At 39.9% G+C, this 22,803-nt stretch overlaps 1 protein-coding gene across 2 annotated transcripts in view; it reads right to left on the bottom strand.

The window, feature by feature from the left end:
- The window catches only part of IQCH (IQ motif containing H), a 72,501-nt gene that overhangs the window by 7,919 nt on the left and 41,779 nt on the right, over window positions 1-22,803 (bottom strand). For both annotated transcript variants that reach the window (XM_076348102.1, XM_076348101.1), the window contains 3 exons: window positions 15,843-15,963; window positions 13,791-14,077; window positions 2,053-2,220 (listed from right to left, as the gene is read on the bottom strand). In XM_076348102.1, coding sequence (XP_076204217.1) covers window positions 2,053-2,220; window positions 13,791-14,077; window positions 15,843-15,963 — 576 coding nt within the window. The remainder of the gene's footprint in view (window positions 1-2,052; window positions 2,221-13,790; window positions 14,078-15,842; window positions 15,964-22,803) is intronic.

Below are 22,803 nucleotides of genomic sequence, written 5' to 3'. Positions count from 1 at the left end.
ATCAGGTTGATGAGGTGCTTATTTCAGCTACAAAGCATGCATACACATGCATAATGAACTGCAGTATGAATTATTAATGTGTTGCTTATTTAGCCTCATCTGTCTAGAAGATAATGTATCCTAACTATAATGAGTGATTGGTTTTGTACATAATTACAGTAGCAGCAGTATCTAGGAAATTTGTTCTTTCAAAGAAGGATTTCTAAAAATAAAATCATCACACAAACTCAGTTGCTGCTCCATTTTATCAAAATCAAACCTACCAGGATTGAGAATATATAATATATTAAAAAGGACAGAATCATTATTAACATCATAATTTTACACAAAGTGTTTTACTTAATCATTCATTACAGATCATGTGCCGTTAAAGCATTTGTCTCTTGGTTTGTTTGTTTCTTTTTCTGAAGATATTTTCCTGAGAGAGTGCATTTTTGTAGTTAACTCTTAAGGAGATAAAAACCTCAGAAATACAGAAAGAAGAAAAATAAAGGATATAGTGACAATTTATGTTAAGTCTGACAGAATTTTAATTAAAAAAAAGATGCTACTTGATTACTTTTCATTTCTAAAACTTGTTCTACTGGGACTAATCATATCTAATTTACTTCTCTCCAACTAAAAGTGGTTGCTTGACAAGAACAATAGATCAAGAGCTCGTTAACCTCTAAATTATAGCTCCATGACATTTTTGGAATGGTGCTACGTTCCTCCTCTATGTATGAAAAAAGGGATTGTGAATCTTCTGTCAAAATGTGTAAAATGGCGTCTGTTTTATGTGTTTTGTATGTGTATATCTACATGTACTTATACATACATTTCTTATTCTCTGACTTTCCTAAAGGCCTTTCGTCCCTTTTTAGAGGGACAGTCTCAAGGTTCAGAGCCACATTAAATCCTGCACCAAGACTGATCTAATTTAACAAATCAGGATAATAAGCAAGTCATATGTTAACCATGCTTCTGTGACAGTGTGTTTGTAAGGATTTCAAAGCAATACACAAATATAATCTTATTTAAAAGCACATCCCTGGGAGGTGCTATTACGGACACAATTCTAAGAGTTTTCAGAGAGATTAAAGGCGAGATCCACAAGAAGCAAGTGCCGCAGCACTCATCATTTCAGAACCTAAACCTACAATCCTGTGCAACACCCACGGCGAGCTGAGCACACGTGAATTCACAGCCTGTGACACCGAGCGTGGCTGAATCTGACCTGGCAATAGAAAACAGAAGGATTGAGCGGGGGGACTGCAGGGCTCAGCTACCTTGCTTGGGGTTGCAAAGAGGTGCTTCTCCCCCTTGGGCTTTGTAACTCTGGTCCAGAGAGAGCAAGCAGGAGGGAGTATGACTGCATATTCCTGCTTAGGGAACTCACCTCGGTTAGGGTGCTATGAGTTCTTCCTGTTCAAATGACTGTGTCTGTAATTAATACTGAATAATTAATACTGAACAGTTAGATGAATGCAGAACTGAGTGAAGGTTCCGAGAACCAACATTTGGGTTTAACTCAAGTGAGAGCTGGGAGGGATTTAGGTGTTCAGATCCTTCTGCAGATGTAGCCCTGATTGTTTTACCCTCAGTTTTGTGCATGAAAGTACAAAGCTGAGGTAGAACTTCAGCGCTCTAACTTCTGATCCCAAATCAGAGCTCATGAGCCGAAGGCTCAGATTTCTTCTTGACTGCTTGTAAGTTACTCCTATAGTCAGGGCAGTGCTTTCACCTCCTTCCTTTTCCTTGCAACATACAAATTACCACATTTTTTACAACTTGAAAACTACCTAAAATATTTAGAAGTTAGTTACTACCACAAATCAATATTACTGAGTACAAAGGATGAATAATCAAGTACCCATAAGCATCCAGAACCTTTCCATTAATTTCTAACGTGATGGTATCCCGTTTACTTTATTACCCTTGTAAAACCTAAAAGTAGCAGTTTAAAATCTGGAAGGAGCAGATTCAGCTCCTCCAGAACAGTGATCTAGGACAGATTTTAACTTTTTGGTAGTTTACATTATTAATTTTCTTTGTAAACAAATCACTGCTTACAGTTTTTGTCTCCTCATGCTGAATACATTGGCTTTTCATTTTATTTGAACCAAGAGATACTTCAAAGCGGCTAGAGCGACAATCCAGATTTCCATCTGTCATGTACAACATGAGCTGAGTCAAGGCCAGCTGGTCACTATAGCAGAGGTCAAGGTCTGTTGCCCATACCTAATCAAAACACAAACAGGTGCATTAAAATTAAAAAAAAAAAAAAAACCAAGAAGGGTGAAACTCGGCAATCATACAAAGGAATATCTATGCCTTTATTTTCATGCATGTTGGTATGCATACTTAAGGTTTCTTTGTGCTGGTGCATCATTAGCAGTGCTAAACCACTTCCAAACGGGAACAGTCAGAATTCTTCCATAACTTCAAAAGTAACTTTTCAGAGAAAACCGAAAGGCTAAGGACAAAACAGCGACCTGTACTGCCAAGACTGTAGCAACAATTAGAAAAAGTAGATCGATGAGCTCAACAGCTGTAAAGCCTGCATCACATTAAATAGGTAATTATCTAAATACTAAATATCACACCTGGATTTTTCAGCTGAAGAATAATTAATGTCAAATAAAGTCAACCTTGAGTTACAAACAGGTATTTTGAGATAGAAACAAGGAAGTTCCAGAAGGCAAAGCTAAACTGAGTAAGAGGAGTAGGGAAGCACGGAATCCATGTGTAAGAATATGTATCGGTCATCACAGGGGTTGAGCAAAGCCCGTTCCCATTGCAATACATGGCCTTATCAAACAGTGGATACTTCGGCATGTAGAAAACCATATGACTTGCAGCATGGTTCTGCTTCCACTCACACCGCTGTTTTGTGGTGCCAATTCAGATTTCTACTCACATAACGACACAAGAAATCAGACCGTAAGACCGTAGGGCTGCCAGTGGAACATGTCCCACAGGCAGGCGGAAGGGAAGCCCACCCCACCCATGTGCAGGATGTACTTGCCGGCAACAATAAAAGCCTCCTATCAACCTTAAGAAGATTTCAAAGCATTACAGCACGTAGAAGTCAGGCAGGATTTGTGAGGCCAGTCCACGCCAAGAGTGTAGCAGAAGGAAGTACCATGGATTGCTTCTGCGAGGCTCCTCCGCCCCCAATAACCTGAGCGTGGTTTTACCCATGTGTTTTTCCCATTTAAAAAATGCTTTTGCCTACTACGCCAATGAGAAATGTTAACGCACACAAATATCTGTCCTACAGTGGACCCCTTTAAAACAAATCTAGCAGTGAATGACTTGAATAAGCCTTTGAATGGTAAATGGCATCATTATAAGGATATTAAGAGGTCAGGCAGCCAAGGCCTCTTGGTAAACTGGAGTTAATTTCTGAATCATATGCACATAGTAATGCCCTTTTTATAATAGTGAATAAATCACATCAGTAACAGTTGTTAATATCTAACTGCCAAGTATCTGTTGCTGTATTAAATATCCTATTTGTCAACTTAAATATTTCCTGCTGCATGGTGTAAAATGCAAATCGGATGCGAATGGCTGGCTTTACTTAGTAATAGGGGAATATTCCCCAATTATAATGCTTAATTTTCTTCAAGAATTTATTCTTTATCATCACTTCTGCAAGACAAGAAGGACCTTTCATATCGATTTGTACCTTTCCAGTATGTGCTAAGCTTTGCAATGAGCTGAATAGTAATTATAAACTATACATATTATTGAAGCATTACATTAATTTCCATAAATCTTATCAACAAATCAGTAGCAGCCAATGTGTCTTGAACCTTGTTTGAGTTGGATTTTAGATTCTCCATTAAAGCTTTGCCCCCAGAAAGAGATGGCAGGGCTACATGAGGGGACCAGGGACTGTGGAAAATCTTTGATATCCAAGGACTGTTCACTAGCTCAGACAAAGTGAACTTGGTTGCTCTTAATGCAGACCCTGATATTACACCTGCATTGCTCTAACCTCAAAGTCTACACCAGCACTATCTGGAAGCTTTGTTGATGCGCGAACAGAGGGGCAGGAGGCAAGTTTGACTGAAGGTGGACCATAAAATGGCTGAGACGGCAAAACCACAGAAGTTACGCAAAGACATCACTGCAGCCGTAGTGCATCTGGGTAAGTACAAGGGCTGTGTTCTGGCAACGTGTAGAGAATGGGTTGAGCATTTAACAGCAGATAAAGCATTAAAAAATGCAGCCTGGCAAACATAAACAGCCATTAGCACAAGACAAATTCATTACACCCTGGTAGACATTCAGACAAACTGTACCAAGCGTGGGATAGCACATACGTTTTGCAAGAGTTACTCAACAAATCCCATGTTGTCAGTAACTAAAATTAAAGTATGTGCAAGTGACATTGTTTTAATTTCAGATGTAGAGAAGAGACCCATTAATTACTTGTGTGATACATTTCACGTAATCTGAACAAAAACCCAGCGTGCCAACCTGGCTCTAACGCCCCACTGGCATGTTCCCAGTGCTGCTCTGGGAAGGCACAGAAGTGCTCCTGGATCCCTGCACCAGCGGATGGCTCCAGCCTCATCTCTGCCCAAGGAAGGGGCTATAACACGGGGAAGAGGAGAAAAAGCTTTTAGTAGGGCAAGTGTCATGCTGGAAATCATGAGACCGACCACATGCTACTTTAAGGAGTTTCTGTTTACTTTTCAGAGTGTATCAACTAGTAGTTTCGGACATGGCTTCATCATCTCAGACTGACTACCCTCATACCATTGCCTACAAAATTAAGGGCTCGGGTCAACAGGGTGGACTGATGGCCTTACTGTGTAATGAAGGTGTCCATCCCCTCCCCTGCCTGTTACTCTTTAACCTTGTACGGAAGGACAGCTCTAAACACCTGCTCAAGCTTCAGTCACAGTTACATTCTACATAGGTAAAGTCATCATATTTTTTGCTTCTTTAAATATAGGGTGTAGATCTCCACAAGCACAAGGGAGAGGAAGGCAAACATGGCTGGAAGCCACCTGTCCACCTCCTTTCATTCCGGGCCTGAGCCTGAGGCTGAACCACCCCTACCGCAAGTTAAAGCGGCCAAATGGTCATTACCATGTGCCAGCTGGGATCACCCCCAAGGATTCTTTTCCTGGCTCAGGATTGTCAGAGAACACTATATTGTGGCCATGTCCCTTTCTGCCCTGGATGTGTCCCAGAACATCCCTAATGTGGGGAGAAAGGAAGAAGGATCAGATGGCATAAGATTCCAGCTTTATCCTAGCAGGGGATTCCCTTTTGCCATGGAAATCTGGAAGTGCCCTTTAAATCCCCTTTGTACTGCTACAGAAACGGGAAAGACACAGGGCCTGGGCAATGGGTCTAACTTTATTTTCATGGATAATTTTTTCCCATTTTATTAGTTCAAATGCAGGCCAGATCATTAGTAACTAGTTGACTGAATTCTTCAGTGGAACAATTTCTAAGTTCCATTCCAGTTCCTGAAGGTCACAAGTGCTGTTTGCAAAATTATAGCAAGCAGGCAATAGGCAACGTTTTTGGTAGTTTTGAGCAAGGATGGAAGTTCAGCATGTCTGAGTCTGGCTGGTGGAGCCACGTGAAGACAACGGCTATGCAGCTGCTTATAGTGCTCTTATTCTGGAAGTACGCAGTAGACATCTGCGTGCTGGGTCTATCAGTCTGGCACCTTTCACCAATAATATATCAATATATATTCCCAAATGGAAAGGGGTAGCTCATTATATCATACTAAGCACATGTTGACCATATTGAAGTTAGCAGGTGTCCCTTGAGTGTAATGACCTAAAATTAATTGTAATAAACAAAGAAAAGAGCACCAGAATCCTTTATATCTGTGTCTAAAGAATTCTAATTAGGTGGACTCCATAGTTGATGACTTCTCATTTTCTGTGAAGATGTTACCAGGCTCATGTCAAGATCACATATTTCCACTGCTTTGAAAGTGCTCTTTGGCATGCAGAGCACTAAGCTAAATCAGTACGGCTAGGGCTGCTGTCAGCTGCAGATACAGAGAAGATCGTGAACTGAGAAAAACATCTAATGTCAGAGCAAGAGCAGCTATGCATCACACGTATGTGACCAATTTGGGCAATATAATTTAGACATACTTATTGCTCTCTCTTCTTTTGCCATATTAAAATGTCAGAGCACAGGAAGCTCTCAGCTTGGCTGCGTCTTCCAGTTCTGCAGTCCTGATGCTGCTGGCCAGCCTTAATGAAGCATCACACAGCGTGCAAGCAAAGAGGTAGACACAGAAAAGAGGGTATGGCGGAGAAGAAAGCATCATTGACAAAGGTGGCACCAGTCACCCCAAATGGGGACACAACTCTTCAACTGAAAGAATAGTCTCTGTGAAGGACGGCGGAGACTTTTGCAGGAGAGCTGATTCCACAGACAGCTCCTCCAGCAGCTCAGAGGCACAGAGCACCTTGCGAGGAGGAGGGAGGGCCATTTATAGACCTCCAGCACTGCTCCCCACCGTCACTGGGATTGGATTGAAGGCTTTGCCCACGTATTCTTTGGTTCCCTGCATACTTTGTAGCGCTAGATTGCATATGGCAAATAAAAGGGCACTCATCATTCTTGACATTACCACTCATAACTAGAAGGAGCTCAGGCAGGCTCCCACTATTAATGCCTTTGAAAACTGTGAAATGTAGGAACAGTTGAAACCGATACAGAAGTCGGGGGGGGAGAAGGTAAGAGTGGCATTACATGAGCTCTAAAGAAAAAGTACACAGAATCAGATAAAAGCAGCGAAGAACAGATCTTGATATAGTTTCCAGCAATGCCTGGTGTTAGAGTGGAGCAAGGAAACACTGCTTTCCAGCAAGGTTCCCGTTTCAAACGGACGAGTATCCTCCCAGTAAAACAAGCAGGATGTGACATTTCTATCTGTGGCAGACTTTAACTGAAAAAAACCTATACGCAGAAATGTGAGCCTACTGAAATCAATTAAAGGCTTTTCACTTTGTCTCAGGACATAGAATAGTAGCTGTTCCTGCAGTCTATTAAAAAAAAAACCAAAACAACACCCAAAACGAATGGCAACATTTCTTAGAAACATCAGCCCAACTCCACCTTTGTGGTACATAATCTTTAAAACAGTCTAACAGCTCCACAGAGCTCCAACCACAGGCAGAACAAACGAAACATCAGACCCGCTTACTAGTTTGGGCTGTTCTTCTCTTAGCAGGCTAGAAAGTTCATTTAGGTTCAGCTCTCTAGTAACACCTACTGGATTGCAACAGGTTTTCCTTTGAAGTAATATAAAATGGATGTCAAAAGCTTCTAGAAGGCCTCGAAAATCTGAGCTATGGTGTTTTGTGAGTTTGTTTTTTTTTTATTTTTTTTTATTTTATGAATATATTTCCATAGTCTATAAAGCAATGTCTGTGGAGGTCAGACAGTTAATAACCAGAAGAGTTATCATCTCCTCCAGTAAATCAGAAGCTGTTAGAAGAAGGCCTGTGCAAAGGTCAAGTTTAAGTAAAGATAAAGAATGATACAATCATACAGATTAACAAATATCTGTTGCTTGAGTCCATCCTCATTTCCTGAGGATATACGATTGCATACATGCCCTTATTGTAGGTATTTACGATCGTAGGTATCACATCCCGATAGGATTGCATAGGAAATTAGCATAACATAAGGAGCTTTAACATGAGATTTTGGCACTTTCAGGACACTTATGTGTTCAGAAATTAAACTGTAACAGAGATCACTTGTGAAGTCTAGAACTGATACTTGATTTTCAAACAACAAATGAAAGTTCAAAGATCATCAGATCTGGGGTTTTATTATGACTTAAGGTTTAAAAAAAAAAAAAAAGAAGTAGAGGAAGTAGTTAAGATTTTAGATAGTCTTATGAGTGATTTTAGATTAAGCTAAGCAAAGCACAGATTAGGACTTTCCAGAATCCCACCACTGGGAAAAAAAAAATGGAAATGCATCCTGCAAGACTTACTGGCTGTTTTGTCCAAGGAAATACGATGTAGTCTGGAATTGCTCCCTTTTACACAGGCTGCCAAGTGCTGCCAGGAGACGCTTTCCTTCAGCATGCACAGCTTAAGAGCCTGCGCTTCATGGTAAAGATATCTCAGGTGAATACAGTCACAATTATAGTGTAATTCTTTACAACTGCCATAAAAATGCTTCAGCTTTAAAATGTAAACTTGAGAAGGGAAGGAAACAAATTCTTAAAGAGTTACTAAATTATAGCTTTTCTTTCTCCAACTGTTTTATCTGCATCTAGTATTGATGTCTGCGTTACTGTAAAGAGCACACCTGCTTTTTTTAAAGAAGTGGTTGAGTGACACTGTAAAAATGTTAATTAGTAAAATATCAATGCAACTTGGGCGTTGAAAAGAGAGCTTCTTTTATGACTTTTAAAATTCGCAATAGAATTAATTATTTCAGCAGCAATCGCAGACAGGATCTTATCCGGCTGCCATCTCGTGGCAGCTGCTGGGATGGTCTGGTGCTGGCCCAAAAACTTAAATTTTAGGGCCCTGGAACTGGCCCTAACCTCTATCCTGCTGAATACAAGATTGGAAGATGGTTAATGAAAACACTGTGGCTCTTGTTTGAAAATAACACATAGAAAATTCTACATTCTGTCTGGAGAAATCTTAAGGATGCATCCCACCAAAAGCATCCCTCAAAGCATTAACTAAATTGTAACACCAGAGCTGATCAATGGGCTTCAGAGACATCTGTACTCTGCTCTTCCTAACCCCAGACCTGCCTGCATGGCCGACGCTGGCTGGCAGCCCTGAAGCCATCCTCCTCAGGGTCTTTTTAAGCCACTGGACTGGAATGGAGGGAGAACACCCACCTAAACCTTCCCAGCTCTGTAATTCTCCTTTTGGTATGTTCTGCCTCATCTTTTCCTCTGCACCCAAACTGAACTTAATCCAGTGTTCTCTCACTATTGCTGCAAGAGATACGGGGCTGTGTAAGCTATCAGACCAATGAAAAAGGTGACTTATGACCCCACTTCTCCAAGTTATCTGTCCACAAATCTATGGATGTAAGTAAGTTTATGCATTCAAGCAGTCCCACTCAATTAAATGGACTTATTTAGGTGCAGCTCCTTGACAAGTTGGGATCTGAGCAGCATTCGGTCAATATTGTGCAAGGCTTCACTTTGAAGGGTCAAGGCCTTGCTCTTACATATCAGTCTTGGAAAATAGAAATCAGAAGTGATTCAGTCCAAGTCATGCACCTACTTTTTCTCCTCCACTTTTTCCCCCAAGACAGTGAAAACAGCCTATCTCCAGCTCCCTTTCCCTCGGGAGCAAATCACAGATGCTTATTAACCAAGGCAGAAATAGATTCCCGAGGCAAACAGAGAATTGTGTCAAGTCCCCAGCTTTCTCTGCTCCCCAGATCCCTGCTGGGGTGCTCATAGCCAGGCGGCTTGTGGCAGCTGATGTGTAGTCCCGTGGGTACCTTCGCCATGCTCAGCCCCATGCTGCGCTCTGGAGTGGGCAGTGCAGAGAGCGATGCAGTCAGTGGTAGGCTCTGCCTTGCCACCTTCCTCAGCTAGCCCAGCACTGCGACTCCAATCTTAGCCTCAGAGTTATACACAAAATAAACAATGAAATGCAAGAAATTAAGTACAATGTGCAGTAGTCCGCAGGACAGACAGGTGTGAAGACTATCAGACAGGAGTTAGATCCTCCTACAGGCACTACCCTCAATGCTGCTGGTTGCAAACTGCAACCTCCTCCAGTTCTATCATAATTTAAGGAAGAGCTATATGTAGATGGAGGATGACACAATCTGTAGGTGTCTCTGAATTACTTGCTGTACGTAGAAGCAGTGGCAAACAGGCCAGCTAGGACTACATGCACAGTGACAGACTGAAAAGCTCCCCTGTGAGGACGAGGGAAGGGAGCTGGGAGAGTCTTGGGTACCAAGTAGAAGCACATAGAAAGCCCAGTGGAAATATGAGGCAGCGTATCTTACATCTGAAAGGTTACAGCATCACCCAGCTCCTCCGGGCCTGAGGACAGCATCCCTGTTGTAACCTTTTGGTCAGTATAGACCGCAAGAACTGCAAGAAAGATGCCGCTGTGTCTGACACGGGCACAAAGCTCTACAGTGACCCAAACAGAGCTTACTTTCTCATTTCTGCATTCACTCTAGCTTCCCATTGACTTGTGTGTTTGACAGCCATGCATTGTTCCTTATCCATCACGCAGAGCCTCTTTCCCACTAGTGCTCCAAAGGAACACAGTGATATGACAAAAGCATGTTGAAGGAAAATACTCGCTAACAGTAGCAATAATCTTTAAAAATATAAGCAATACCCCGTTGTTCATATCAAAATTAATTTTATGCTTATGACGTATAGATTTTTAAAGGCTTTCAGATGAAGAGCTGAAACTCAAAGTACACGCATTTCTTTGCTCTGAAGTCCCCTTCACACGAGTGCACAGGGGAAGTACCTGTGAAGACATGTATTGCAGCATCCAGCTGCTCCGTCCGCAAAGGCAGAAATAGGTTTTCCACTTATTTGGCCCTTCACATTTCTTAACGAGTTGTATTTATGTAGCATGTAACTTCATGAATGTTTCAGGGATTTTTAAGTATTTAAATACTCAGACTGTATTGGTAACAGATGTTCAATGATATATTTAATTTTTAGTTTTACTGAAAATATCGTGTATCGGTTGATATTTTCTGTAAAATATAACTTTGAAAGAATGCCTAAGTATACTGTACTTCCAGGAAATGTATCTGAGCCTTTCAGCTACTGCATTAAAGTGGGCACTTCTGAAATTAGTGAGCAAATGTTCTGAGAGTCTAATAGGATTTCTTGTTTGCCAAAAAAATAGTGCTTTTAGGAGCACAATCTTTTGTGTAATCTCTCTCTCACAAGACAGATGGCATCATTAATTGCCTCTACATCTAGTTAAATTTAAAAACCTGTGCTTAAATAATGTTAAAGTTGTGGTACATGCTGACAAACATAGGAAATAGTAAGGTAGAATCAATTGGAAACAAGGGAAGAAAACCAAGACAGAACAGACAGGATTAACAAGAGACCACAAGAAACACTGACTGCACTGACTGATTTAATATGTCCTTGTTCATGCCAGGAAATGTCACAACCTTAATAATCTAGGAAGCATTTCTGCATTTTGGTGAACTCCTAGCTTGAGTGAAGCAATTGGCAAAACTCCCATTGACTTCAGTGGGTGAGAATGTCATCCCTTAATCTTTTTAAAGCAACTTTACATGGAAGTTGTCCAATATGGCTTATCCGCAGTTCTAATTACCACGCCTGTGTAAATACATTTTGGGAGTCAAATGTAACTGTGATCTGTATTTCAAAGCTAACATTATTCCAATTCTCTGGTTTACCACAGTCACCCTACAGTGGTGTCGGTTACCAAAAGCCTGATTTTAAGCCTTCTCCGAGCTTAAAATGGAATATAATTATCACAGCACTGCCAAAGAGCCAGCTTTTGCCAATAGATACCATATGCTAACTCTTTGGTTTTAAATACAAGCCCTGTGTTTAAAGCCTTTCCTCACACCATACAAGCTGTGATTTTCAGACGCCTAGGAGAAACAGACACCCAAATGGATTTGAGTGCATACAGCCACACCAGCTTCTGAAAGTCCACCCATACGACACAGCCTATCCCATTAAATACAGATATGTTCCCTTTTACTGTTAAACACCTCTTAAACAGTGAGGGTGCTAATTGAAGATTGTAGAAGAAAACAACGTCAAAAGAGCGAAAAAACAAGGAGATGCATTGGAAATATAAGAAATAATTGAGACTTGATGCTGAGATCTTGAATTAGCATCTGTATCCATATGCTAATTTTGAATTTGTATAGTTGTACCCAGTAAGCTCAACAATATTATTCATCACTCACAGTAAGGATTTTATGTTCTTTAAAAATTACCTCATTTTCTTTAGTCTTCAAACACAAGGCCACTACCAGAGCACTGAATGCTCAGTCTCTTCACCGAGATTTTACTTCATTTGTTTTATTTTAGTCTGGCATTATGCTTTAGACTTTTACACACCTGGCTATTATAATGTTCAATCCTATTGGCCAATATCAACCAGATTTGCAAGAAGGTAAAATCAAATATATTCAACTCCTATGAGATTCCTAAAATAAGTAAGTGGACAGAGGAAAGAGACCTTACTAGTGACCTCACAATGGGAAAAGCTGCAGGGTGATTTCAGCTGGAAAACATGGGGGAACTTAACTTCAAGGCACAAATCTATGGAAACCTGGCTTCACTGTTTTTAAGCTCATGGAAGTGTTTTTATTTTTAAGCAGAATGCAGTATTCAATAATGCCCTTTATTGGGTTTTCACAGTGTCTGAATGGTGAAAGAATTTAATAGATTATGTTGTGACAAAGAAATCTGACTTTATTAATAAAACAAATGCCAGATTACTCTAGCATAGAAACACACGAGATTAGTATTTTGTTACAAACGATGATCAAGGCTGATCATCAACATTCATGCCAGGGATTAAACTGCTTCTTAAATCCATTCTCTTACCTATTTGTTCCTTGGCACTGAAAGCAGTGTGTGTTGGGACAGTATCTTCCATCACCATATAAGATCTGAAAGTTCAGTTATGCATTATAAGGGACAGTGGCCACCCCTCCTCTGCTTCCCTGCCATCCATCGTAGGCAACAGCAGATTCTGGAGTCAATACCCTTCTGCTGTCTTGATTTATTATATTACTTTTTATGTTGTCAAAAGTTCTGATACAGCTGACTGAGATTTTGCTGATAGGCTTGTAAACTCTGGTAGGGAGGACTAGGGTCACTTGGGTGGTTCAGATTCTACCTTTTAAAAAGACCCCATTACTCATCTACACAGAAGACTCTCCTGGGCAGGATTCCATGAGAAAACATTTATTTAGTCCCTTCCATTCTGCTCAGTTATGCCTGATGTAAGTCATACAGTGCTCCAGCACTCCAAAACTGCACTGGCTTCCTAGCAGTGTTTTCCTTTCTAGGTAATTCAAGGTGTTAACCTGTTTTCCTTTTCATTCACAGTGAACTGATATCCCACAGTCAGCTGTTCTGTACCAGCTGAGACAGTAACTCCTGACCCAGGGCTGTAACTTCTTGAGACATGACAACTGGACTGCTTTCCATTACCTCTCTCTACTTAAATTAGCCATTACGATGTAAACCAAATTGTTCATCACTACCATCCTATTTGCTATAAGAAATTGTCAATATCCCCTTTTCCTTAGATTCATCCTCAGACCTCAGATCTGCATTCTTACAAACACTGGTTTACTCAAAAGAGTGCAATAATCCCTGTAACTATTTTTACAGAGCAAAATACAAGAGATTCGGAACATTTTGAAACTAAAATAATCTAAAAATCTTAGCCATAAGACCATCATCTGTAATTACCAGCTTAATGCAGAGTGCACTTATGTTAGGGGGAAAAAAGTCATTAGGAGAAATTAAAATATTATTTTCTTATCACTCAGCTTTGAAAGCAGACCTACAGGCTTTGTTGGTTTGTTACTCTTCAGGCTGATGAAAAAGGTTCCTCAGGTCCACCTGGCAGATCAGGTCTAAATTTTATGCTATTGTTAGAATAACCATGTGCTTTACCTCCCTTCAAATGCCTCATGGCTTAGAAACGAAGTTTCTTCAAAAGGGCAAAGCTTTGTCCTGATATCTGTTGGAATCAAGTAGGAAAGCAGACATTTCTTAATCTCAGGGGGACAGCGTGAAGTAACGTATCTGCCCCACTCACCTGCTGCTCCATCGTTTGTGGGTGGATGAAAGTCACAAAATCAACTGAGAAGTAACCAAGCACTCCTTTAGATTTACAGGTTTCTCCAATTTTTAAGCAGAGTGAATTAAGAACTGCTGGATCAACAGAACATTGTGGAATGGTAGTGCCAGATGATCGCAAAGGACCGTCAGCATGGAGCTGGTCTCCAGATGACACTATTTTTATCTTGCCTGTTGGCTCTATCAGCATATCCACCGTAAGGTTTGTGACATTTTCTGAGAGCGGGAAAGCTTCTATCACACCACCTAGTAAGAAATGAATTAGCTGTTAAGCTAGTAATCAAATTCACATGCGATGCTTTTCAGAGTGCACAGAATGAAACCATCCAGCTCCTATTGTGCTCAGACATTGCAGGGAGGACTGCTATGGAGATACAGCAAGTAAATAAATGTAATGTGAGCAGCATAGCTAGAACCCATGAATCTCTTAGAAGAGAAAGAAGTTATCTCGTCTACTATAGCACCATACAGTTCAACCAGTGGCTTTTGAGCCGCAGATGCTTTGCAAGCAGTTCCAAACTGGATATATCACATATCTGACAGGAGAAGTATGCTCTTGGGTTGTATGAATGAATCCTGGGCTGTGCTACAGCCCAGCTAAATGCCAGGCCCAGAATGGCAGTGAAATGCAATGTCGGGACCTCAGGGGAGTGGCATCTCCTGCTGTAAACTAAGCTTGGAGATTCCCATCCATATGATGGTCTGAGATAAGGAGTCTGCCTTTTGGTTTTCATCCACGTGAGGAAATTGGTGTGTGGATGGGAAGGCTTGTAGATGACAACTTCTAGCAAGGTTGTCGGTAGGAAAATCACAAGGAAAACTGGTTGGCATTCTGGATTTGCCTTTTTACTGCATATAATGCCATAACTCATTTAGTTAGGATAAACTAATATGTAATAAAAATTGGTACTATATATGTTAACTGGCATTATTTTTCAAAAAAATACTTTCAAAGCTTTGAATCATCCTTGTCTCTTCCACAGATAAAGAGATGTATGAAACGTATATATCCATTATATATAATACAAAATAATGGTAGGGCAGAATCACCACAGAAATTTACTACCCAACCACAAACACAGCATCTTTTCCGTCCAAAATTTGGCATACAAATATAGAATGGTAACATGCCTGTGCAAAGCCCACTCACAGATACACTGATTTGCAGTGATGAGACAAGGGTTTTATCTGCACTGCCTCTTACGGACAAACATGGGCTCACTTCTGAGCTCTACGCCAGTTGGGTACTGGCCAGCTTTGATCCAAAGGTGCCATGAGCGGGTTTAATGCAAGAAGCCCTGCCAAGGACTTGACACCACGCAAACAAAACTATCCAGCTATCAGATTAGAACTTGTTCATATTCCTTTGGTTGGAGGGCAAGAAAGAGCACAGCAACGGTCTAACGAGGAGTCTGTGCCAACGTACCGTAAGGGACAATACGGCATTGCATTACTGATCCTCAGTGGCAACACCACCTGCCTGGAAGGCAAAAAACTGGGAGAAAGCTCAGCTCCTTTCCAAGCCAGTTAAAGGTTATGAGCGCATTGACTTTATGCAATGTATGCATGTAGCATCCAGAGTTTACATATAGCTCCCTTCCTGGTCCTATGGGAAGGAAAAGCAAGTCTTGCAGATGTTTGCTCACCAACACCTAACAAAGATGAAATATTCTCACATTTACCTACATGCAAACTCACATGCTAGCATTCCCTAAAGCCCTTTCGCCAAATGTGACAACCTCCAGTACAGTAACCCAGGATTAAGGAGTTGGTGCTTATTAAGAATCATGTGAGAAAGGTACTCAAGGATTAATATAGGTTAAATGCTTGGACAGGACATATGAATGATAGAATAGTTGCCTATAATTCATTCGTAAATGAACATTTGAAGCATAATGGAGAAATAAAAAGATAAATATTTAAATGGGCCCAAGATTAACAAGAATATGGCATACAATATGGTATAATTACTCCTTATAACACTTAACAGCGACTTTGCAGTCTTATTTACCTTGACTAAGAAATGTTTGGAGGAATTTTTCCCATGTAGGGAATCGTTTCTCATTGACTGGCTGTACGTGCTGTGCTAAAAGGCCCGGCAGCTCCTGGGAGATCTTCACCAAAGCTGGCTCCTGCAGAAACAAATTAAATAGAACCACAAGCAATTTTACTACAGAAATGAAAACTGCTTGTGGGGTGATTAAAAACCAGGCCTCCAACAGGCAAAAAAAAAAAAAAAAAAAAATGTGGTTACTGTTTACCCACAGTCAGGAAGCCTTTTTTAATTTTTCTACTTACTACTCTTCCCTCCTATTGAAAACTGTCCTTCTCTGAAAGACGATCCCCACCTTCAGTATAGCATCTATTTCATTATAATTTATATCAATAATGTGATCTGGCAACTGAAAATGCTAAGCACTTGGTAACCGCTTAGGGATCAATACCAGCAGTCACTAACTTCTACATTGTTTATATTTTGAAACTGAGCATATTGAAATAGTCACATATGCCAGAAATAGTTTTACTGATTATATGTTTAAGCTGTTATATCAACCCAAACACCCTTTAGTTATTTAAAAAAAAAAAAAAAAAAAAAAAAAGAAAAAGAGGAATAATCAACCAAAAGCATTTCTAAAGCCGGAGACATCCTTTTACACTCTCCAATCCGTAACATAAATTCACTAGTGTATTTGCGCCTCTGTCTTTGGTAGAATTCGATTAGTCATACTATAGGAGATAAACTAGCTTTTTCCTAGTTTCAAATTCTTTACTATATTATCACACACACAAAACAACCCCATTAAATACAGAAACTAACTGCATTGCTTTTACTGTTCAAAAATGTCCCAAAAGTACACAAGCATATAAAGTGCAAGGACCCTGACTCTATTGCTTCAGGCTCCTTTTCTTGCTGCTTCATAAGCATTTGCCTGCTTCCCCTGGGTCTCTCTGCTTCTGTTTTACATCCTCTCTCTCCAGCATCCCGTGCTTCAGAAGATGACCAACCGTCCTCTGATCTTGGCAATGTCCTAAGCTTCAATCATATTGAGCTCTGGAGGAACATGATGAAACCTTATGGTAACATTTAAATAGGGAAAAAAAAATAAAAATCTATTTTTCCAGACCAGTGAGTCTGAAGAGATGGGCTTTGTCATGAAGCGCATGATGTGACGTAACCAAAGATACGAATTAAAAATCAGCTTACTGTGATTTATCTACCAGAATGAGGAGAAGGAGGATGGGCCAATGACTAGGGTATCAACTTTGCATATAGGAGAGCTAGATATATCTTGTTCCTGAATGCAAGTCTGCCTGTGAGACTTCAGGAAAGTGACTTTCTGTCTGTGCCTCAGCTGTCCAGCCATGAAAGGGGGCCAATTGCTGTCCCTACCTCACATGGAATTGAGAAAAAAATGCCTTTAAAAATATTGAGGTGCTTAGATAATGATGCTGATCTGGCCTATGTGGGCTCCTATAATATACTACGGAGAAAAGTATGTTGTTGACTTTAAACATCTCAGAAAAAACATTAAAAATGGTTTTAGTCAGTATATCAATATACTAAGCAGCACGACCTTAACCTTATGGCAAAAAACAAAGGACCATGTAAAACGTGAGATCCAAGTTCACAATTTACCCAGATTCAGGTCTTACACCGCTCATTTCCTCACAATTTGTAAGAAGGAATTTAGATTTTTTGATAGCTCAGCTGACTAAAACAACAGCGCAGTGAGCAAATATCAGTTGGCCTTGTCTTGGTTTGTATTTGTGTTGAAATATTGCTAAGCCAAGAAGTCACAAGATCAGGTGGTTCGTTGCACAGTGAAAATAAACGCAGCTTTGGAGAGAGGATCTGAGCCATGATGGATGTCATGGAGTTGCTGACCTACAAATCAGTTTGCACCTGTCAGTGCATTCCATGATACCTCCATCACAGAGTCTCATCCCTGAGATCTAACGACTTTGGCTATTGTGCAATTTAAACAGAAATAAAAAACCAACCAAACAAAAGAAGAGGTATGCAATGGCTGCCTGAAAGCTTTTGATAAATTATAGGGGGAAAAAACCAATAATCCCTGCTGGATGTGTAGAAGCATTTGAAAGTGCTGTGACCAAGCTTGTATAAGTAAAAATTAAACTATGGGCATGTGAACTGGGACACAATTTTCCATTGCAACAATTCCGAGAGGCATGAGGGCAGCTGCGCCAGGTCCATGGAACAGTGCTGGGGATAGTTGTATCTCCTTTTAGACAGAGTTGTTTTCAAGGATCACACATGGCTGTGAAAGAAAGCTCCCTAAACTGGCTGCAAAATCAAGCAGAACTTCCAAACTTTGAAGTGTACCGAAGGGCACACTTACCTGGCTCACAAATGGAGGCTGCTGGTAAGACACGGAGTCTCCAATTCACCTCATATATATATATGTATATAACATCATATGCTACTACTCTCTGTGCGTATGATGGACATTAGACAGGCAAGACTGTTATGATACTTCCTCGACAGACCCAGTGTTGCTTACTTAAATAAGGTCAAATAGCATTTGAAGGGGACATGAACACAGGATGAACTCAGAACATCCATTAGGGCAATGCAGGTGCACAGCACCCGGCTCAGAGGCGTCTTGCAGTTCAAAGCACCCTCAGTACTTGCTGACTGTGAAGGATGTGTGCATCAAAATCAGTTGCCTTACAGAAAGACGACAGGGGCTTTTAAAGAAATAACTAATTCAAGAAAATCTGAAAAATCTTCTTGTGAGATCAAACCCAATGTAACAGTGCTTTTAACAAGTAATGCCTAGATAATCAAGGTGTGCACAGAAGGGAGTCAGGCAACTGCTTTTTAAGGATCAGCACCTGGAATTCTAGTTGAAGTTTTTTTGCAACTGTAAGCTCTAAAAAGGCAATAATCCTGATTCTAGGGAGTTTTAGTAGGCAAATTCAAGCCCGGATCCAACATTCAGTCATGAAGTCAAACCTTTTAAAAGGATCAGTGCTCGGTAGGCTAATTTCATTTAAATTGGACGGTATCTCCAGCAGAGCTTACCAATGTTTTACCTCTTGATGTGGCCCAAAACAGTTCAGAATCATAGGCTCAACGGAAACAGGGAGCATTTGTTCAAATCTTTCAGCTGATGTTTCTTAGTACCAGTAAAAAAGGAGCAGCCTAAATACTGTTTACGTCATGTAGAAATCTTTAAATCTATCCAAATCTGGTTTGCACCTTTTTATGACAATGAATAAGCATAAAAAAAAAATACACCTTTTCTCCCCTAAATATAAAATAATTTCTCACCCTTCTGCTAGCTGAATCTTGAAAAGCTTTCTTAGAATGGCAGTTGCAACAAAAAATTAGGACCAAATGTGGCATATGTTGAAGGCACTGGTAGGAAATCTACTCAAGACAGATCAGTCAGCAAAGAAAAGCCTGTTGAGAAGAGAAGTAAATAAATAGAAAGAAGAAATAGACATAGAAATAGGAAGAAAGACCTGGGGAGAGAAAGAGGCTGCAGAGCAGAATGCATGAGAAAGACCTAGGGCTTTTTAGCTAAAAATCAGATTGAAAGGAAATTATTCAGACCTTGCAAGCAAATAGAGTGAAGAAAGTAACTCCAAATAAGTAAAGCTGACTGGGCCAGAGAAGAATAAAATCAGCAGACAGATCCTCAGCAATACAAACTGACACATCTGTGCTGAAGTCAATGAAGCTATGGCAATTTATGCCACTTCAATGGCACTATGACAATTCATACCATTTATGCAGTATATCCTTTATATGGCGATCAGTAGAGCTCTGATAACTTATTCCAGCTGCCTTGACGTGAATTGGTCCAGCCTGGCTTAGTCTTATGTTCTCAGTGGCACCAGCAAACGTGGCAATATTGGAAGAGTCCAGTGACTGCTGTCTGACCGTCCAAATAACTTTCATTATTTCCTATTTTGCAAACTGAACTGATTTGACATTTTTCTTAATTCAGACATGTACATGCTGGCCAGAACCACAATCTACCACACTGAACAAAACAATTTGAGAGGTTTATAAAAATTGAAACGTTTTTGGAAGTGATACACTGAATACCCTATCTACTTAAAGCTTGCAACCTGATTTAAAGCCCAGGCATTTAATTGTTAACTGCAAATTTCAAAATTAAAAAGTGCCAATTTTGCCTTCCACGAGCTGGAAAAGTATGTTCTGATAGAAGGTAACATCATGTAAACCAGCCATCATTACCAAGAAACACAAATGTTTTTCGTATGTAAAATTGCTTTGTAAAATATTTGCTCCATCTGCTGAAAGTAGCAAAGACAATTTTCCCTGATAGCTAATGGCCCATTTCAGCTGTATGGCAAGCGATTCACCGTGGCTGCGACTTGCATTAAGTAGAATGGCGAAAACAGTGCACAGAATTCTCCACTTATGTAGTATTATCTACTCACTGCTTCCTGAGAGCCCGTCCCTCATTATCACGGCCTTCGCTTTGGATCAGCACACAGGACTAGGGTTGCTTTGACTCAAGAGGCTTTTTGTCAAACTGAGGCACATATGCTATGCTTCAATACAAAAGCACAAAACAGCCACTTTCCTTGACTACAAGAACAAGGAGGTTAGTTCTCTTTCAACTTTCCAGCACTTAAACTGCTGTTCCTTTTTTCACACCACATGGGGCCATGGTTTTCTCTTCTGGCTCATGCTGTCACTCTGCACGCTGAGGATTTCAATATATAAAGATCAAGCACTTCTTTTAATTCTAAATTCAACTACATACACATACAAATAAAAAAAAAGCAAAAAACCCCACTGGCCTAGTCAAAAAAACCCCTCCCAATTGCTTGTTTCATTGTATACTTTGCTACTTACCATACCCCTATTGAAAAGCGCATGTTTATATTGTGCCCCGAACTACTTCAACATCTGCTAACAGACCAATAAAAAATAAATAAACCAGGATTGTTTAGAAAGAGAGATCCTTTCTATTTCCTCTGAACACTCCTAAACTGGCAACAGCAATATGCTGCGAGATCCCTTTTCGTAGATGTCATCTCGGAAAACAATATATGCAGGGAAATCAAATATGAAATCACTACAGCCTGTGCTACCAAAAATCAGACAGAAAGAGGATCTTGAAAGCTCTACAAGTTTGTCAAATAATTCTGCATGTTTATGCACAGCGTGTTAATTTGAGATTAGAACAATTTTATTAAATAGTTTGCTTTCTTACTCCAAAAAAATACTCCATGTGCATTGCTATTTTATGCAGAAAAGCGTGTCTTTTGCGAAGTTGCAGCCTTCATGTTTCAAGGTTCCCCACATCTACCTTCAGAGCTAAGAAAATGTACCATAATTGTCATAAACTTCAAAAATGTCTCTTAAAAAAAAAATGTTTATTTCAAGTGCAACATTTGTAAGTTCAGGACATTGGGATGTTAATCCTCATACCAAACGAGATAAGTAATATTTTAATGCATCTTTTCTGTATTTTAATGAGATCTCTGCAAATGCACAAACAATTCAGATGCCCTCAGACTAAAAATATTCCTAATTAATTTATTTTCCTCTAGTTCAATCTCTATAAATTTTGTTCACTTTTGTTCACCTGCCCTCCTTTCTGGCTTGTATCTCTAAAGAAAGGCATCTAATGAATTCCAAAAATGTGATTTCAAAAAGAAAAAAAAGACATCATATAGATAATCCACAGTCACTTCCCAGGAATTTTATCTAAATTGCTGAGCTGTAACACTAAAGGAATTGTCAGACAAAACCTGCATTGCGTTTCACAAACAACACACAGTTAAACTTCTTTTATTCTTAGACTTGCCTATGTGTTACTTTTTGGATTTTAGCAAAATAAACATTTTTAAAATAATCCAAGCAGGCATTTTATTGGATGCGATAACATTAACAGATTTCAGATTTCTTTAGTACTCTTGCTTTATCCTCTCCTTCCACACTGTTATTGCTACAAACTGGCACTTAAATTCAATTGATTCAAAATATTCTGGATCCATATGGCCTAAAACCCTGGAGCTGAAGTTCTGATATTGCCTCACTGCTGTTTTCTAGCATTTGCCTCTACTCCAGTCCCCAGATGGTGGAAGTAACATTTAAACCTCCTTTTCTCTGCCTTGTACAATAGACCTTGGCACCATTTCAACTGTTTACTCCGGTAATTAACAGCACTGATACCACAACAATTACAACTCCTACAATCTTAACACAATAATGCTATGAATTAGTGAGAGCTAATGGCTGGAAGGTATAGTGGTTCCAGACTGCGAGATCTGTGCATTTTTAGAATAAAATAAAAGGTACAAACAGCACGCTTGCGGTAGACAATGATTACCTAGTAATTAGTTTACACAAAGCTTCCTATTTAATGGCAAAACGCTGTAATTAACGCGTGACAGAAAATCAAAGGGTACTTTGTAAGCATATGAAAAATTAACACTGCAGGCCTATAGCTTTATGTACTGATTAGAAGCATATTAAATCAATAGGACATACAAACCAACAGCTTGCATATCTGATTATTGCAAGTCTTAGGAATGGATATCATGGCTTTAATTTAACCAAGGGATACAATTATCATGCTTTATTTTACTTAGGATTTAAGAATCACCTGAAACATCACTATGGCAGCTACACAGATATATTAATAAGCTGAATAAGAACACGACAGTCTGCAGATACAGTGAATATTTAAACTATTTAGGATATATTGTTGACAAAGCACTGCGCATACTAGGAAACAACCTGCAACTGTATTGCTTTATCAGTAATTCAGTTCTTCCTTAACTCTTTGGGTTCTTTCTCTTTTCCTACTAAACATCATATCAGTTACAAGAAATTTTAAAAGCCTGTCAAAACGCTGTAAATGCATCTTCTGTGTATCTGTCAATGTTTCTGGCCCTCTTCAGGCTGAAAAAATTACCACACCTGCAACTGCTTGTGTACAGTAAGAGCAGCAGCAAAG

The sequence above is a fragment of the Aptenodytes patagonicus genome, chromosome 10, assembly GCF_965638725.1.
Source record: "Aptenodytes patagonicus chromosome 10, bAptPat1.pri.cur, whole genome shotgun sequence".
Taxonomy (NCBI): domain Eukaryota; kingdom Metazoa; phylum Chordata; class Aves; order Sphenisciformes; family Spheniscidae; genus Aptenodytes; species Aptenodytes patagonicus.
Note: the sequence above shows the minus strand (reverse complement) of the source record. Positions and strands in the feature narration are given on the sequence as shown.